The 15554-nt window shown below is 43.9% G+C and overlaps 1 protein-coding gene across 1 annotated transcript; it reads right to left on the bottom strand.

Moving 5' to 3' along the window:
• Window positions 1-35: 35 nt before the first annotated feature.
• Window positions 36-15184, bottom strand: card11 (caspase recruitment domain family, member 11). Its single transcript, XM_061090012.1, has 25 exons — window positions 15068-15184; window positions 10246-10445; window positions 9641-9778; window positions 9224-9400; window positions 8363-8511; window positions 8067-8246; window positions 7619-7759; window positions 6989-7114; window positions 6714-6908; window positions 6451-6606; window positions 6251-6314; window positions 5988-6163; window positions 5579-5685; window positions 5413-5453; window positions 4981-5104; window positions 4673-4874; window positions 4367-4493; window positions 4034-4277; window positions 3743-3827; window positions 3538-3633; window positions 3287-3404; window positions 2173-2355; window positions 1575-1696; window positions 862-977; window positions 36-361 (listed from the first exon to the last, which is right to left on the bottom strand). Exons 2-25 carry the CDS (start codon window positions 10433-10435, stop codon window positions 157-159), a joined length of 3462 nt encoding a protein of 1153 aa, XP_060945995.1. The 5' UTR covers window positions 10436-10445; window positions 15068-15184; the 3' UTR covers window positions 36-156.
• Window positions 15185-15554: the final 370 nt, after the last annotated feature.

The raw sequence follows: 15554 nt of genomic DNA, 5'->3' as shown, positions 1-15554 counted from the left end.
AGAAGTGCTCAACTATTTTTTATATTTTCATTCAGTTTATTTGTCTAAAGGAAATACACACATTTACAAATAATATAATGCATTCTATTTTGAGTACAAAAGCATGATATACAGTTTTCTTTTTTATGTGGTTTTATTTGGTGTGTGTGTGTCCGTCTACAGCAGGTCCTGCTCCACCCACACCGTCTTCTTCTGCTCGTCCAGAATTCTGTCTTTGACGACCCTGATGAGGTCGTCCGGCCCAGCCCAGGCCTCGGGCTCCAGGCTGGCGTAGAGGCAGGGGACGCTCTCCAGCTCCTTCTCCTTCGCCCGACACGACCTCACGAACTCGTCCTCCGACTCGACTCGCAGAGACAGCTTCCTGCGTGGACAGGAAACAGGAAGGAAGCAGCACTGTGGTGGTGAGTGCGGTAGCGTGTGGGGCCCAGTATGTGTGATGAGATCCTGTAGAAGTTTGCTGTAATTTCTAAAGGGCGATAACACTGATGAGGATCCTGGGTTTACGCACTGGTTGTGTATTTAAAGGCACCAGAAATAAATGGGGTCACCACTGGGATCGTCATGAATAGGCCAGACTGAAATAGAGAACATGTATTTTAAGCAAGATGCAGAACTCTCACCTTTCTAAACAGGAAAGAGCTCTTGTTCCGCTACTAACTTCACACCCATTGTCTGCGGGCTGCTAGATTTCTTTGTGTAGTAAAACCTCATATAGAAACGCTTTCAAACATATGAAGAGAACCAAGCAGAGGACTTGTTCTTGGATTGGAAACCTGATTAACTGATGTGCACTTGCTGTGGGGTTTGCAGCTGTGGCTGAGAGGTGTTGGGTTGACGTGTCACAAAGTTTGTTCAGCGTACCGTAACTTCTTGACGTTTTTCTCACAGATCTTGACATAGACGATGATTGGGTAGATTTCTCTCCGCAGCAGATCCTTGACGCAGCTCAGCTCGGCCTCCAGCAGGCAGTGTTTGCCCTGGTGATGGGAGGAAAAACGAGCTTTACAGACGAATTTCTGAGGGCATTTTCACCACATTTCCCCTCTGCTGCACAAAGACAGGCAAAAATTGTATTCATTGCACTTTAATAAAAACCACGAAAACTAAAATGTAAATGCAAAACATGATTATTCGTTTCATTGCAGGGAGTTGGATGAGAACACTGTAACTTCTCTAATGTCTTTAGTTATTTTATAAAGCTACAGAAAGCAGCCAGGTAAATTAGCTTAGCATAAAGACTGGAAAAAGGTGAAAATAGCTAGCCCCCCTCAAAGTTGATAAAACATTTTTTTTTAAAAGCCTTTTTTTGTATGGTCCATTTCCCATTCACTAACATGGAGGAGACGAGTATTATGAGTAATACCGCTGCCAGCCACCAGGAGGGAGGGGGTTAAAATGCCTTGGCTTGACTTCTGGGCAGCCTTCTTTTCATCAATCTTTATGATACAAATGTGTGTTTGTGATTTCAAACCTTTCTGTTGCCAACACCTGTGAATGTGAGGGATGTTTTTGGGACATTTCAAGGACATGAATGCAGGTGTGCACACACACACACACACACACACTCGGCGTACCTTGGAAGCAACAGCCTCAATGTTTTCTCTGGTGATGCATTCAAATGTTGCATGTTTCTCTTTGTAGTGAATGAAGGGCTCCACGTTCTGTTTGAGATGAAACTCCTCTTTGGACAGGGTGTCTACACACAAAAAAAACAGGTTCACGTGTAAATGATCAGCACATTTAGCTCAGGAGGAACAGAAACTTTTCGGGTTGCTGCCCTGGGGAATTCTCCACATTGTCAAGACGTCACACAGTCGCTCGTTCCACCAGATGTTTGACTCTGTCTGACCCACGTGTGCTGGGAGCATCTGGTTTGTCACGAGTGCTGCTCGACAATATAACCCAGTCTCAGATGGAGATGTGAACTTCTCCTGCCCCCGCGTTCTCTCTGGTTACACTGTTTAACATTTACACCACAGCAAGGCACAATACCTGACCTGAATCCCGATAGCAGCTTCCTTCTCTCCCCGTCTCCCCCTGAAACTACTTGTTATCTTTCCCATCTTTAATTCTCAATGGGTGAATACACTGGATACGCCATGTAGGTCACAATATTCCTTAAGAAGATGGTATACTTTGCAGTGGGTCGGCTTATTCCCATCATATGCTGACCTGGTTTGCAGATGTCAAAGTCCATGGCTCCCCCCATGTTAAGTATTTTCTGGATAATGGTTTTGGCCAGAGCGTTGGGGCTGAACAGGACTGGTCTTCTTCTCTGGGTCCTCTGGAGGGTGACGGTGCTGTAGGGAATCAGGTTCAAACTCCTGCTCAGCTCATTGTCTGGGTCAGCAGCTTCTGTTTTCAACAAGTCAGCACACGGACAAAAAAAGAGTTGAATACAGTCACGCAGCCACAGACAGGACGACATGTTAACTACATCAATCATTAACCCCAACAGTCCCTTTAAATCCAATCAAGCCAAACCAATTTGCACAGACAAATTAGTTCTTTAAATATGTAGGATTTTTTCATCAAGACCCGTCAAAATGTCAAAAACTGCAGGATCTCAATGTTAAGTGATTAAGAATTTGGTTCTGAAACAAAATTGTATGTTTAACAGAAATCTGCTTGATAGTTTCGTGCTGACAAACAAAAAAATACAAAGAAACCAACTAAAGTAATTAGTTGGTTTCGTTTTTTTTTTACTAATAACTTTAGTTGGTTTCACTTTGTTCAGGGACCAGAACAACACATTGTTGCATGATTTTTGTCTCATAATTATTCAGATTTTTCCTCTGCTGGTCACCTTAGGGGAACTTTCAACTTCCTTAAACTTTTCAAGAGAAACTTGAATTGCACAATTTAAGCAGAATACGTACAAAATGTTTAAAGATGAGAAATAACGGTTTAAGTTCAGGAGGAGGCAGAAAGCGAAATGAGAAAATACAAAGTTAACCTGTAGTAAAATACGTGATTCACACTTTTTTAGTCTGACATCATCGTTTTTACTTTCTGTGATACCTTCTATTCTTCATCTGACACTTCATCCACGATCATATCTTATTCTTCAACTACATTAGAGCTTTCACCAAAACTGAAATTTCAAGAGTTTCAACTCAGTTTCACTCTATGTTTTACACCAAAACTGAAAATCATCCTTCTTTCAGCCGCTCCATTTGAGCTGCTAACTCGTCGTCTTTCAGTATTTGTATGTCGACTGCCACTTCAACTGTTTCCACATTTTAGCGATTTTAAAGGTTTCCCCTCGGCAGCAGACGTTACCCACCTTCAGGCCTGAGCGACTCGGAGCCGGGCCTGGGTAGTGTTGTGCTGCCTGAGGTGACGAGCCTCACACGCTCGTTGCTGTTCATTCGCTTGTACTTGATATCCACCCTGCTGACGAACTACATATCAAAACAACAGACACAGGGAAGTAGCATGTTACTACAGACGCATTGGACATATAGCAGGGTTGTTGTTGTGATTTAAAAGACTTTGGTTCAGCACTGCACTGAACAGACCTGGACACCTCATTACCTGTAGTATCTGAGTGAGGATGATGCTGGCTCTCGACATGCGTGGGCTGCATTTAGTATCGGTCAAGGAGCTGGCTTCATCTGGCTGTAGATTGATCTGCATGGGCACATGGACACAACTTAATACAAAATCTAAACACACAGAATAAATTCACTGTGACCTTTGACCTGGGAGTCCAAGACATTTGTTTAAAAATTATTCTTACTCGACTGTTGCGGAGGCTTTCATTTTCATCTTTACCCCCTCTACACGCTAACTTCTGGATCTTTACCAGGAGCAGCTGCTGGGCCCTACACACACACAGTCACACACACACACACACACACACACACACACACACACACACACACACACACACACACACACACACACACACACACAAACAGTCAATCACAAGGGTCCAAGACAACACGCTGGTTTGTACGGTGCTTTGACGGCACAGGTCTAAATAAGATTTTTGATCAAACTCTTTATTTCTGGGTGAACGGCTCTGTACCGTGAGTTGCTTGGTAAGGTGCCGCGCTCCAGCTGGTCGCAGCCGCTGTACGGGTCGACCCGAGCGCACAGCCACTCACAGCGGCCCTGGGGCCTGGTGTCCAGGACGTGCACCACCTCGTCACAGCGCACGCTCAGGGAGCAGCTCTCCGACTGGCCAGAGATGTTCAGGTTGAGCCGTATGTGGAAAGAGTCGCCAGAAGCCACCGAGCCCTCTGCAAGGTCTCTCTGAAGACGCCGGTAAGCTGAAGAACACACACACGTTTTAATTTATTGAATATGAATGTTACAAAAACAGATAAATGTGTAAGAGTCCAGTAAAAGCAGGACTTACAGTCAAAGTTGGCTCGATAGTGCAGGCGAACTGGTCCAGAGCAGCGCTGCAGCGTCCAATGGGCTTCTTCCTGGGTGCTGGTGTCCAATGAAACGCTTTGGCTCTCCCCACGTATGCAGCCCTCGAGCTGGTCAGCCAATCACAGCACAAGATGGACAATCAATGCACCTGAATATTTGCTCTGTTATATCTCATCTTTTTTGCATATTAGTCTCTCCTTACAGAAGATGGTTATTATGAATGGTAACAAGCAAAACAAACATGCTTCTCTATATACGGTTAACGTGTCAGCAGTGGACAACATACCAACAGGAGGTGGTGACCCTCCCGTAGCCCGGCCTTCTCGGCGAGGGAACCCGGTTGGATGGTCGAGATGAAGATCCCACTCTGGTTACCACCGACCAGAGCTATGTCCTTTAAAAGATTGTCGCCTTGTAACGACAGCTCCTGCACCGGCTTCAGGGTGGAGCTGATCCTGGAGAAGGAGGACAGGGACGGACGGAACGGCCTACACACACAAACACACACACACACATACACAAGAACAAGTGTGACAGAGGTCAGTCCACCGGGTCATGTGTGACTTGTGATTCTGAGTGTCTGTTGGGTTGTACCTTTCCAAAGAGAGTTTCCTGAAGATGTTGTTGACCTGCTCCAGGTCGTAAGTGTCCATTCCTTCTGACTGATAGGAGGAAGAAGACGAGTGGACGGAAGGAGGACCACGCTGCGATTCCTCGCCTGAGAAGAAGAGGAGAAAGACAGAGATAGACAGGAAAATGACATTATTTCAACAATTTCTTTCCAGATTCGGATGAGGTCACTGTGACCTTTGACATTTGACCCCTGAAATCGAATCAGTTCCTCTGTAAGTCCAAATGAATGCTTGTACCACATATGAGGAAATTCTCTCAAGACTTTAATCAGATATCATGTTCACTAGAATCAATGAGCTGAACACATGATGCAGACACTGAGGCATAGAGGAAGCAAAGAGAAGATAGATTCATTCAGGTAGAAAACATGATATGAATGAAACTATACTTTACCACAGTCAATTTCCATGTTGTCACTATCAGAGTCCAAGATGCTGAAAGAGGCCAAACATCAGTGTTTTTTTTATTCATATTCATAACAGGAAAATAACACAATCCGGATCAAATTCATGATAAAAACATCTCTGTCAACATGTTTATTAAAAATATGACATGACACCTTTGAGGCTTGAAGTCGTATTCCTTCTCCCTCTCTCTGCGGTACAGCGATCCCGTCTCCGGCGGTTCAGGGAGCGTGGACAGGATGCTGTCATTGCGGTAACGAAGCTGGAGACGTAACAGGAGAACAAAGAAGAAGCAGATTGTGAAACTCTTCATTGATCTTCAACAAACATGGAACAGAAAGACACAATACTGCTAAATCCTGGGGAATAGAATCACCACCCTGGGTTTGTATGCCTCAATCAACTAGTGCAGTTTCAGTCTAATTCAGACTTGGTACATCATGTTCAGGAGGCCATGCAAATCCGGTCAGTAAATCCATCAGTCTAAGGCAACATTTGTGCCAAATCTTTTCACAATTTCAAAACAACAGGTTTTGTAAAGACACATAAAGCTCGGGGCCTCACCATGTTTGGCCTGTTGCCCTCCACCAGGTTGTAAGGAAGTGGGGAGGGAAGGGAGCAGAAAAGTATAGGAGCTGAACAGTGAGAATACGAGGGGGACACGGGGAAGGTGGTGGAGGGAGAGAGGCGCTGGTTGAACGTCTGAATGTCCAGAAAGTCTCCTCCGTTAACTGGCTGGGCTGTAAAACGGAGATAAATGAGGGTGAACTCGGACAAAGGCAGTGTCTCTGTTAGGGTGTGACTAAGTGAGTGGAACAGTGAGTCACCTGCAGGCTGAGCGCACTCGGAGTCTCTGTCTTTGGGGACACAGATCGGGGATTTACCTCTATTCTAAAAGACAAAACATTACAACTCTTAAATTGTCCTTGTTTGTGATGAATAATACGGTCGCTTGAGGGTGGCACAGCTGGTCATATTCTCCGATATGCCAATAAGTAAGTGTGAGTTGTGGACAGTAACTGCTCACGGCTTTCAGGTTGGGTCTGCGTCTGAGGCGAGGCTCCTCAGAAACGTGCCTCTCCTCTGGGGACTCATCACTGGACCATTCTGATTGGCCTGGGATGGGTTTGAACCCCTCCCCCTGAGAGACGATGGCCGGACGCAGGTCCCTCGGCAGAGTTTGCTGAACAAACAGACCCAAGAAAATGTGGAAGAACATAAGTGACCAGGTGAAATGAAGCGATGAACTGAGGTCACGTGCAGACGCTCGTTCACTCGGCTGTTTCTCACCTGGTCCATAACAATGTCCTTGGACACCCGTCGTAGGCGCGACTCCAGAGTGAGCAGCTTGGCCTCTTTGTGTACAATCTCAATCTGGAGCTCATCGCTCTTCTCCTCCAGCTCTCGGATCTGCTTGCGATATTTGTCTTTGTCAATCAGACTCTGGGAGAACTGATGCTGGGCCTCGTCTCGGGCTCGAAACGCCTGAGGGTGAAGAGGGAGCGGGAGTAAGTCACAGCAAAATGAGCAAAAATATCAAAACATCTGTGCTTGTGTGTTTTCACCTGGTTCCTCTCCTTCTCCACCTCATCAAGCTGAATGGTGATGGTGTCCATGCGGTTACGATACATCTCACAGTCCTTCTTCAGTGTGGAGCACTTAAGCTCCAGATCCTCCTTCTCCTGCAGATACTACACACACACACAGACACACAAACACAAACACACAGGAGCTGTTATATGCAGAAGTTAGACAAGTGGTCTCTCAACTAAGTTCATGCTTGTTTGAATCATCGCTCAAATTTCATGTCATGATTGTGTGAACCTGCGTGAATGTGACTCAGAGTCAGACTGAGAACTAACACAGATTTGCAAAAGCACAAACGTTTCACCAGAGTCAAATGTCCATGAAACCATGTGTGAAAAACACACCCTGTGCAGAAACCCCCAACTCAGAGCTCTCTCTCTCCGGTCTGTGTGTGTGTGTGTGTGTGTGTGTGAGAGAGAGAGAGAGAGAGAGAGAGAGAGAGAGAGAGAGAGAGAGAGAGAGAGAGAGAGAGAGAGACAGACAGAGAGAGAGACAGAGAGAGAGAGAGAGAGAGAGAGTGTGTGTGTGTGTGTGTGTGTGAGAGGGAGAGAGAATGTGTGTGTGTGTGCGTGCATGTGAGTGTGTGCGTGCATGTGAGTGTGTGTTACCTTGTCACGAAGTTCCTCTGCTTGTCTGACTTCTTCGTGCAGGTTGTACAGGCGGTTCACCAGATCCTGTCTGTCTTCTAGTGCTTCCTGTCTGTCATGCTCCAAAATATCAAGGAGGGTCTTGTCTGATTCAGGACCAGGCTGGATATAAAACACACACACACACACACACACACACACACACACACACATGCAGACCACGTTAAACTTTACATTCTAATTTCACTTAAGCTTTCAACAGCAGGCAGGTTTTTTTTAGCAATAAAATCTGTGATACCTCAGTTCCACAGTAGAAAAAGGTTATTGACTCGCTACTGGAAGATTTAGAGAAAGCTAAGGACCCAGATGTTTCTTGTGTGTGTGTGTGTCTCTGTGTGTGTGTGTGTGTGTGTGTGTGTCTCTGTATGTGTGTGTGTGTGTGTGTGTGTGTGTGTGTGTATGTGCGCACCTGTCTAAGGGACTGCAGGTCCTGTAGCTTGATCTTGAGCATCTCGTTCTCTCTCTCCAGCTCAAAGATTTGCTCTTTCCTCGGCCGGTTCTCGATGTCGTTCTTCAGCTTGAGACTCTGCCTCCTCTCCATCTTGCACTCCTCCTCCAGCTTGTTCAGTCTGTGCTTCAGCTGATCGATCTGTGCACACGCAGAGAATCAGTAGTGAGGTTTGGATACACTGCGCCCGGACTGACGCCCTCAAACCTCATCCCAGCTCATTGTCTGTGTTTTATTATTGATTCTGTGATGAGTACCTCTAGCTGCAGGTCTCGGCTCCTCATCACCGCCATGTTCTTCTCCTCGCTCAGCGTGGCGTACCTCATGGCCAGTTGGTAGTTTTCGTCCTTCACTCTCAGCAGCTCATCACTGTATGTGTTTCTCTCTTCTCTCAACTTATTGTATCCTGCAGAACCAACAACAGTCAAGTTTTAACTTTATCGTATCACTGCATTACTTTTTACTCATTTATACCAAATCTACAAACTATTGTGCAATATTGAACATTTGAACTTGTATCTGATTCCGGTTCCTAACACATCACTTCATTCTACAGTTTCCCACCAGTTTTATGTGAACTTTAAATAACTATGAAAGTTTTGCATTGTGTAGCATTTGAAGTATTTCAAGATTCACTTTCACTTCAGTAATCTGAAGGAAAAAAGACGTGACAGTGCAATTTAGCACAGTTACAGTTAATTATAACTATAGTTGTTATTCGTAATTCTTGATTCTTTGAATTTCTCAAATATATTTTATATCAGAATGGCCGAACTAAGTGAACAGTGACTGTTAGAAAAATAAATATATTATATTATATTATATGTTGCTGAGGTGATCAGATTTAACAAATTCACCTTTAACAATAAAACAAAGTTGCCATGCCAACCACAGTATATAGTTATTTATATCTACCACAACCTGTCAGAGAGATATGAGTTGACCTCAAATTATTTTTAGCATCTGTTCTTCAGCTTCAGAGTTGAACAGTGTCCTAGTTTCATCAGGGACGTTTGGTAAAAGGTGATAGCCTGTGGTGCACCGAGCATTACAGGTAACAGGTTCATGATAAGAAATATCTGGAGATAAATCTCAAATATGAACGTATATATTTTTACTCTGTTGAAAGGCCTGCAGCTCCTGATTGGCCAGACGCATCTTCTTCTGCTCGTCCTCCAGCGTGCAGTTCTTCCTGCTGAGCTCCACGCTCTGCAGGGTCTTGACCTTGGACTGCTGCTGCAGCTTCATCACCTCGTTCATCAGGAACTGCGTCAGGCCCTCGTGACCTTCCTCCACTGCACCGGAGGTGACGAGGAGAAACACCACACATGAATATCTCATACAATAAACAGCATCCTAGTATAATTACCAGCTGATCAACTTGTGAAAAGTTTTGAAGGGTAAAATAGACACTAAAATTTACATAGATCAAATCTTGCTTCAGGTCAGAACAAAGAACATTGTGTCTGTGCAGTGCGTTGCATCAGAGTGTGTGTGTCCGTGCATGTGTCAGCACCCAGAGGTGTGTGTCTCACCTACGATGGTGGAGAAGCGTCGTGTGGGTTCCTTCCCTGTGACCAGCTTGTACTGGTCAGGGTAGTAAAACTCCAGACTCTCCAGAAACGCTACGTAACCGCGCTCCCCTTTAGTGTGGAGGATGTCCAGCAGGCGGCCTGACGGAGGAGCGATGGACATTGACAAACACATTACGACCAGATTTCTATGAATTTGCTGGATCACATTTCACCGCACAGTGTCATATACAAAGAGGAGGAGTTGTGGACGTTGTTGTTGTTGTTGTTCTGACTCACAGTTAATTAGTCTTTTCATTAACTGAGAATCTAATTATTCGGAAAAAGATTAAACACACAGCATTCACTTGATCCACATGAGCAATCCCTGGACCACACAAACACACACACATATATTCTTGAACTCAGGGTAAGGGCTTCTTGTCAGGTCCTGGGACTCAAGGGGAAGGAAGCATCCCAGAGGACTGTTGCCACAGGTGACGGGTTCGGCTCCTGTCCCCTGACCCAACTCAAGCCATACTCGAATGGACTCCACACAGATACAAGTACACAAACACACACACACACACACACACACACACACACACACACACACACAGACCACCTACTCGTGCGGTTCGCTTTGGACACCAGCAGCAGGGAGTTGAGAATCTCGTCCTCATCCTGCTCGTCCAGGACCTTGCACTGGCGGAGGTAGGGAGTGAGCTTCGCCGGGGAGATGCAGCGACTCAGCTCGTAGCGTTTGCACTCCACCTTCTCCCACAGCTCCTCCACATCATCACACGTCCCGTTCTCCATCTCTCACACCCTGAAATGTCATGAAGAATAAAACAGAGAATCAGCTCCACCTTCAGGGTCCGGCCCTTTCAATCAAATAAATCACAAGGCAGACGCTGCTCGACTCCACCGGAAACAAAAGCAGAAGCCAGAGTGAGATTTTGCTGGTTTGAGTCCCACACACTCTCCGCTTCACTTACAAACACCTGAAGTTTAACCAACTGACGTCTTTCCATTGCTTCTCCAGTGCATTTGTACTCTCTCTACTCTCTTTATCTTGCTCTTACTCCCACTTGATTTCCTCTCTCCATCATTTCTCACACACACACACACAAACACACACTCCCCATGCATCTCTAGTATTTGCATGCTGCCTGACTAGTGTATGTTATCCTATAAACCTGCTTTGTGACTTGTAGGCAAATCCCAGGTATCTGATGTTGATGCTCAGGTAAACACACACAATCACACACACTTTTGCATACAACTGTCGCCTGCATCGTGCATGTAAAACGTTCAGCCAGTGCAGACACACAAACACACACACACACAAACTGGTTACAAAGGAAGCACCAGAAGTGTTTCACCTTATTTCTGTCTCCACCAACGATATGTGTGATGATTTTCAAAATGCAGCCTGAAGACAGAAATATCACTTTCTCGCTCGCTTGGAGACGTTATGTGTACGTGTTAATGTAAACCAACACATTCACAGCACATGATCAAACTTCAAGCAATCGCATTTACTTACACCCATGCACTTACACTGAAGTGCACAGACACACACACACACACACACACACACACACACACACACATCACAAGCACACAGACCTCTTGAGTAACCACAGAAATATGTTTCCTCTTCTCTCTTCTCTTATTTTGGAGTTCATTACCGAGAAGCCTCATCCTTGCTTCCTCCTTCTCAAACCAGATGTGAGTAGCTCTCTTCCTCTATTCACTCTCCGTCGTCTCAGTATTGTGGTCAGGGGAGTTGATTGTCCATTTTTTAGAGAGAGAGAGAGTGTGTTTGCGTGTGTGTGTGTGTGTGTGTGTGTGTGTGTGTGTGTGTGTGTGTGTGTGTGTGTGTGTGTGTGTGTGTGTGTGTGTGTGTGTGTGTGTGTCCTCAGACTATTTTCCAGTAATTTCAGACTCTGGAGAAACCAACACACATTACGACAGAATGCACTCTTGCAAGACCCTTCATGCACTGAGCAGCTTATGTGTCTCCACTGTTTTCTCACAGCCGCTGATGCTTTACATCGTTAACTGCTCACTTTCTGCACCTTCACGTCTCCTACACCCTAAATATTGCTTTTTACAACTGTCAACTGTTATTTTCCTGAAATATTCAGTAATGAAATTGTTGGCCACCGTCATTTCGGCAATAAAACCAATACAGTTTGTCCACAACTTACTCACATAGTTTTATTTTTACATATTGTATGTGCGCAATAGACATAATTCACACTGCATTGATTGTAGTTTTGAATCTATTTCATTACGACCAAATGTGCATTATTTACGATAATTAGATATTAATATAAATTGATGCACATTTACTTATTCAAATTCCAGATTTTCGATTTATTTCCGATGCTACCTATAGAAATTCCAAAATCTTTTTGGAAAACCTGGATAAACTAATTTCCCCAAAAAAAAGCGTCCTAGAATTAGACTTAAACCCTTACAACTGTCTGAGCTCAACAAAGGCCGTAAACTTCCAAACTTAAAATATTTCTTCTGGGTTGCACATGAAACCTTAGATAGCTTGGGCTCAGAATATCACAATCACTCGCTGGCTTCATATTGAGAAATACCTGGAGCCCTGACAAATCTTGCCTTTTTTAGATTCACCCAAAAAAGAGTTGGCAGAGTGAATTAAGATCACTCTTAAAATCTGGGACAAACTACAGACAGCTTTTGGGCTTGTGAAGTTAATTACACCACTAACAAGTATTGGATCTATTAAGATCTTCACACCCAGCAATCTCGCCCCGGGCTTTAGAAAGTGGTAAGGGATTGGTTTACCGGCACCAGCTATCTAATGAGGGAAACCTCCAGACATTCGAGCAGCTGATAAAAGGATTTTGATCTCCCTTAATAGGATTTCTTCAGATATCGCCAATTGAGAATTTTTTTAACAGCACACAAAGAGTCGGGAAAGCTTTTAAAACTTACCTCTTTAGAAGGGTTCAGAAATACAGATGGGGAACGAAGATAAGAAAACCATAAGTAGACTATATAACATATTTCTGTCTATGAATCTTGATAATCCCAACAGATAAAGAAGAAGAGATGGGAAGCAGAAATGAACAAGCTCACACAAACAGAATACCTGGACGGGAGGTGCACAGAGGCACACCTACTTACATGTTCAAACATCTAAATATTTTTGTCATTCATATGGATTTCCAATGTATTTATGTTGAGACCTTTATTTAGATCAGAGTTCTTTTTAATATCAGATCATTTCACATTAAAACGGAATGGTTGCATTTTTGAGAAGCCCATCAAATGTATTACTACCAATATTATTTGTTTATGTTCTTCCTTCTGTACTGTAACCATTTGTTTTCTTGTTTTTCAGCACTTTGTTCTTTGCGTTGAAAACTTCTCTATAAATAAAGTTATTATCATTATTATTAAAAGTAAAATCAGTAAATTGAAACATTGAACAAACCACAATGACAAATGTGTATAAATTTGTCTCATGTATTGTGACCCAGATTCATTCAACTCTCAGCCGACCACAACTATTTTCTGCACACACACACACACACACAGAAACTGTGGAAATCTAATGGGCTAGTACTCACTCATAGAGGGAGAGCAGATTATAGAGCAGTCAATACAATACGAAGAGTTCACCACACTCTCTGACCTAGTAGAGACTGTTTTTGCTTTTCATTGTGCACATGCTGTCGTATTCATCCCGTTACACAGATATTCTGCAGCACTTGAGGATTAAGTTTTGCAGGATTTAAAGGGTTCATGCAAATTCAATCAACTCAAGTCCATTCAAACTTTGTCCCTGTGCAGGAGATGCGGCTCAGTGACCATATAAGACCTTCGTCCAGGCTCGCTGTCAGTGTGCTGGACTGGGATTGGCCGGCTGATGGGCGGATATGATTGGTTCAGGTGTAAAAACCATCATAAAGGCTCCATTGTGCAGGAGAAACATGCTGGTGCCTATAGGAATTTGATATGTTGGATCTGTCTTTGCCCTGTGGCCCCCACCTGCAGCTATACTTTGCATAATTCTGAAAAAGACAGACAGGAGCAGGTGCAGGATGCTGCAGTGAACCATGAAATACATTTAATTTTAATGCTTTTGCTTTTGCATTCACGTCATTTTCAAAAGTTAATTTAGTTGACCAGAGGTTTTCTCTTCTTATGGCAACATACAACATCATTTTTCACATTTGTAAAATTACTGCACATTAATTTAAATGGGGAATGATGTGCACAGTTTAAAAAAGGAGGAGACTTTTCTATTTCTTAAAAAACATTGAACCCAATACTTGAAAGTTGGGATCCAGGAACAAGGATGTCACATTGTGGACGTGACCTGTGTCTTTCTGCATCTCCCTGATTCTCCCTCTCACTGGGTCACATTGTCTACTGCACCTGCTGCTGGAATCCCAAACATTTTGATTACGCCAGATAATGTGCCAGGGATGACAGAGGTTCAGCTCCAGTTACCAAAACCGATAACTTTCTATTTTCATGTAGGAGCCAAGAGGATTTCGGTGAAGGCCAAACACGAACTAGCTCCGAAAGCACAGGATCCACCAACTGCCCCCAAAGTACTTATATATTACTTATATTCTTGGGACGCATTTGGAGAATCATGCAAGTCACATTATCTGCAGGGATGTTGCAGCAAAATAATGAAAAGCAATCACTTGTAGCCAAACAAAGCCTCCGAGGGACAGCGAGAGGAGGTTGTCTCGTGGCTTTCCTCCTGATTCTCACTCTTTCAAATGTCTTTAAAAATGTCTCATACCATCCTTTTCCTATATACATCCATTTCCATACATGTTACTTCTCTACATTTTGGGTCAAGCCTACATGCTGGCTAGTTTATGAGATCCTCTGGTAGGACGCTGCGAGCCATTCCAAAGTCTAGGCTGTAAACCAAAGGTAACAGAGCCTTCGCCGTGAGGGACGCATCCTTATAGAGAAGCTGTCGTAAGAGGTCTATGTATGTTTACTACTATGATTTTTCTCTGATTGTGAGTGAATTTCATATTGTTTGTTTTATATTATTATCACATCGGTGTAATTTAATTTTCGTTCCTCCTGTGTGTGTGTGTGTGTGTGTGTGTGTGTGTGTGTGTGTGTGTGTGTGTGTGTGTGTGTGTGTGTTTGTCTGTGTGTGTGTGTTTGTAAAAGAAGAAAAATTATTTTTAAAAATCAAACGTTTTCAGGAGGAAGTACAGAATCTACACACATAACAGGTTTTGTCACATAATTAACCTGCACAGTTATGAACCAACATCAGTGACGCACATGTGTGTGTGTGTGTGTGTGTGTTTGTGCACGCGCGCGCCTGTGTGTGTGTCTGTTTTTTACTCGTGTCTGTTCGACACAAATCAGCATCAGACGTTTGAAGGTAAGAAGAATATGATGAGACTTGTTTTAACCTACCTGAGGTGCGGCGGAGTGAAATAGTCCCAAGTGTCGGTGGCAGTTTCTTCTTGTTGTTTTAATCACAAAACCTGTTGTTTCACCTACAAACTCACAGGCTTAGGTTGTCTCCATGTATCCGACTGACACACACACTGAGACATATAGAGAGAGAGACATATAGAGAGAGAGAGAGAGAGAGAGAGAGAGAGAGAGAGAGAGAGAGAGAGAGAGAGAGAGAGAGAGAGAGAGAGAGAGGTGGGCGGTGTGTGAGCTCCGATGTGGAAGTGGAAATTACACTGCAGGGAGGTGAGAGATCAACAACCTGTTTCCCACAATATATCACCACTGATGCAGTAACTTATTAAAGGTTTGTAATAGAAAGTGCTTTTTAAACTTTAAACTGCATGATATCCAGGGGAGTTGGGGGGGGGACACCAGCCCCAACTGAAATCTGATTGGCCACTGAAGTGCCCCTATCCTAATTTGTTTGAAAATGTGCACCTTA

The sequence above is a fragment of the Limanda limanda genome, chromosome 17, assembly GCF_963576545.1.
Source record: "Limanda limanda chromosome 17, fLimLim1.1, whole genome shotgun sequence".
NCBI classification, from domain to species: Eukaryota; Metazoa; Chordata; class Actinopteri; order Pleuronectiformes; family Pleuronectidae; genus Limanda; species Limanda limanda.
This window is presented reverse-complemented; position numbering and strand designations above follow the sequence as displayed.

Coding starts and splice junctions, on each gene's coding strand:
- card11 (XM_061090012.1), bottom strand. CDS start 10,435: ATGGAGAACGGGACGTGTGATGATGTGGAGGAGCTGTGGGAGAAGGTG. Junction 6,315..6,450: donor GCAGACCCAACCTGAAAGCC/GTGAGCAGTTAC, acceptor TTTGTCTTTTAG/AATAGAGGTAAATCCCCGAT. Junction 4,875..4,980: donor AGGAAACTCTCTTTGGAAAG/GTACAACCCAAC, acceptor TTGTGTGTGTAG/GCCGTTCCGTCCGTCCCTGT.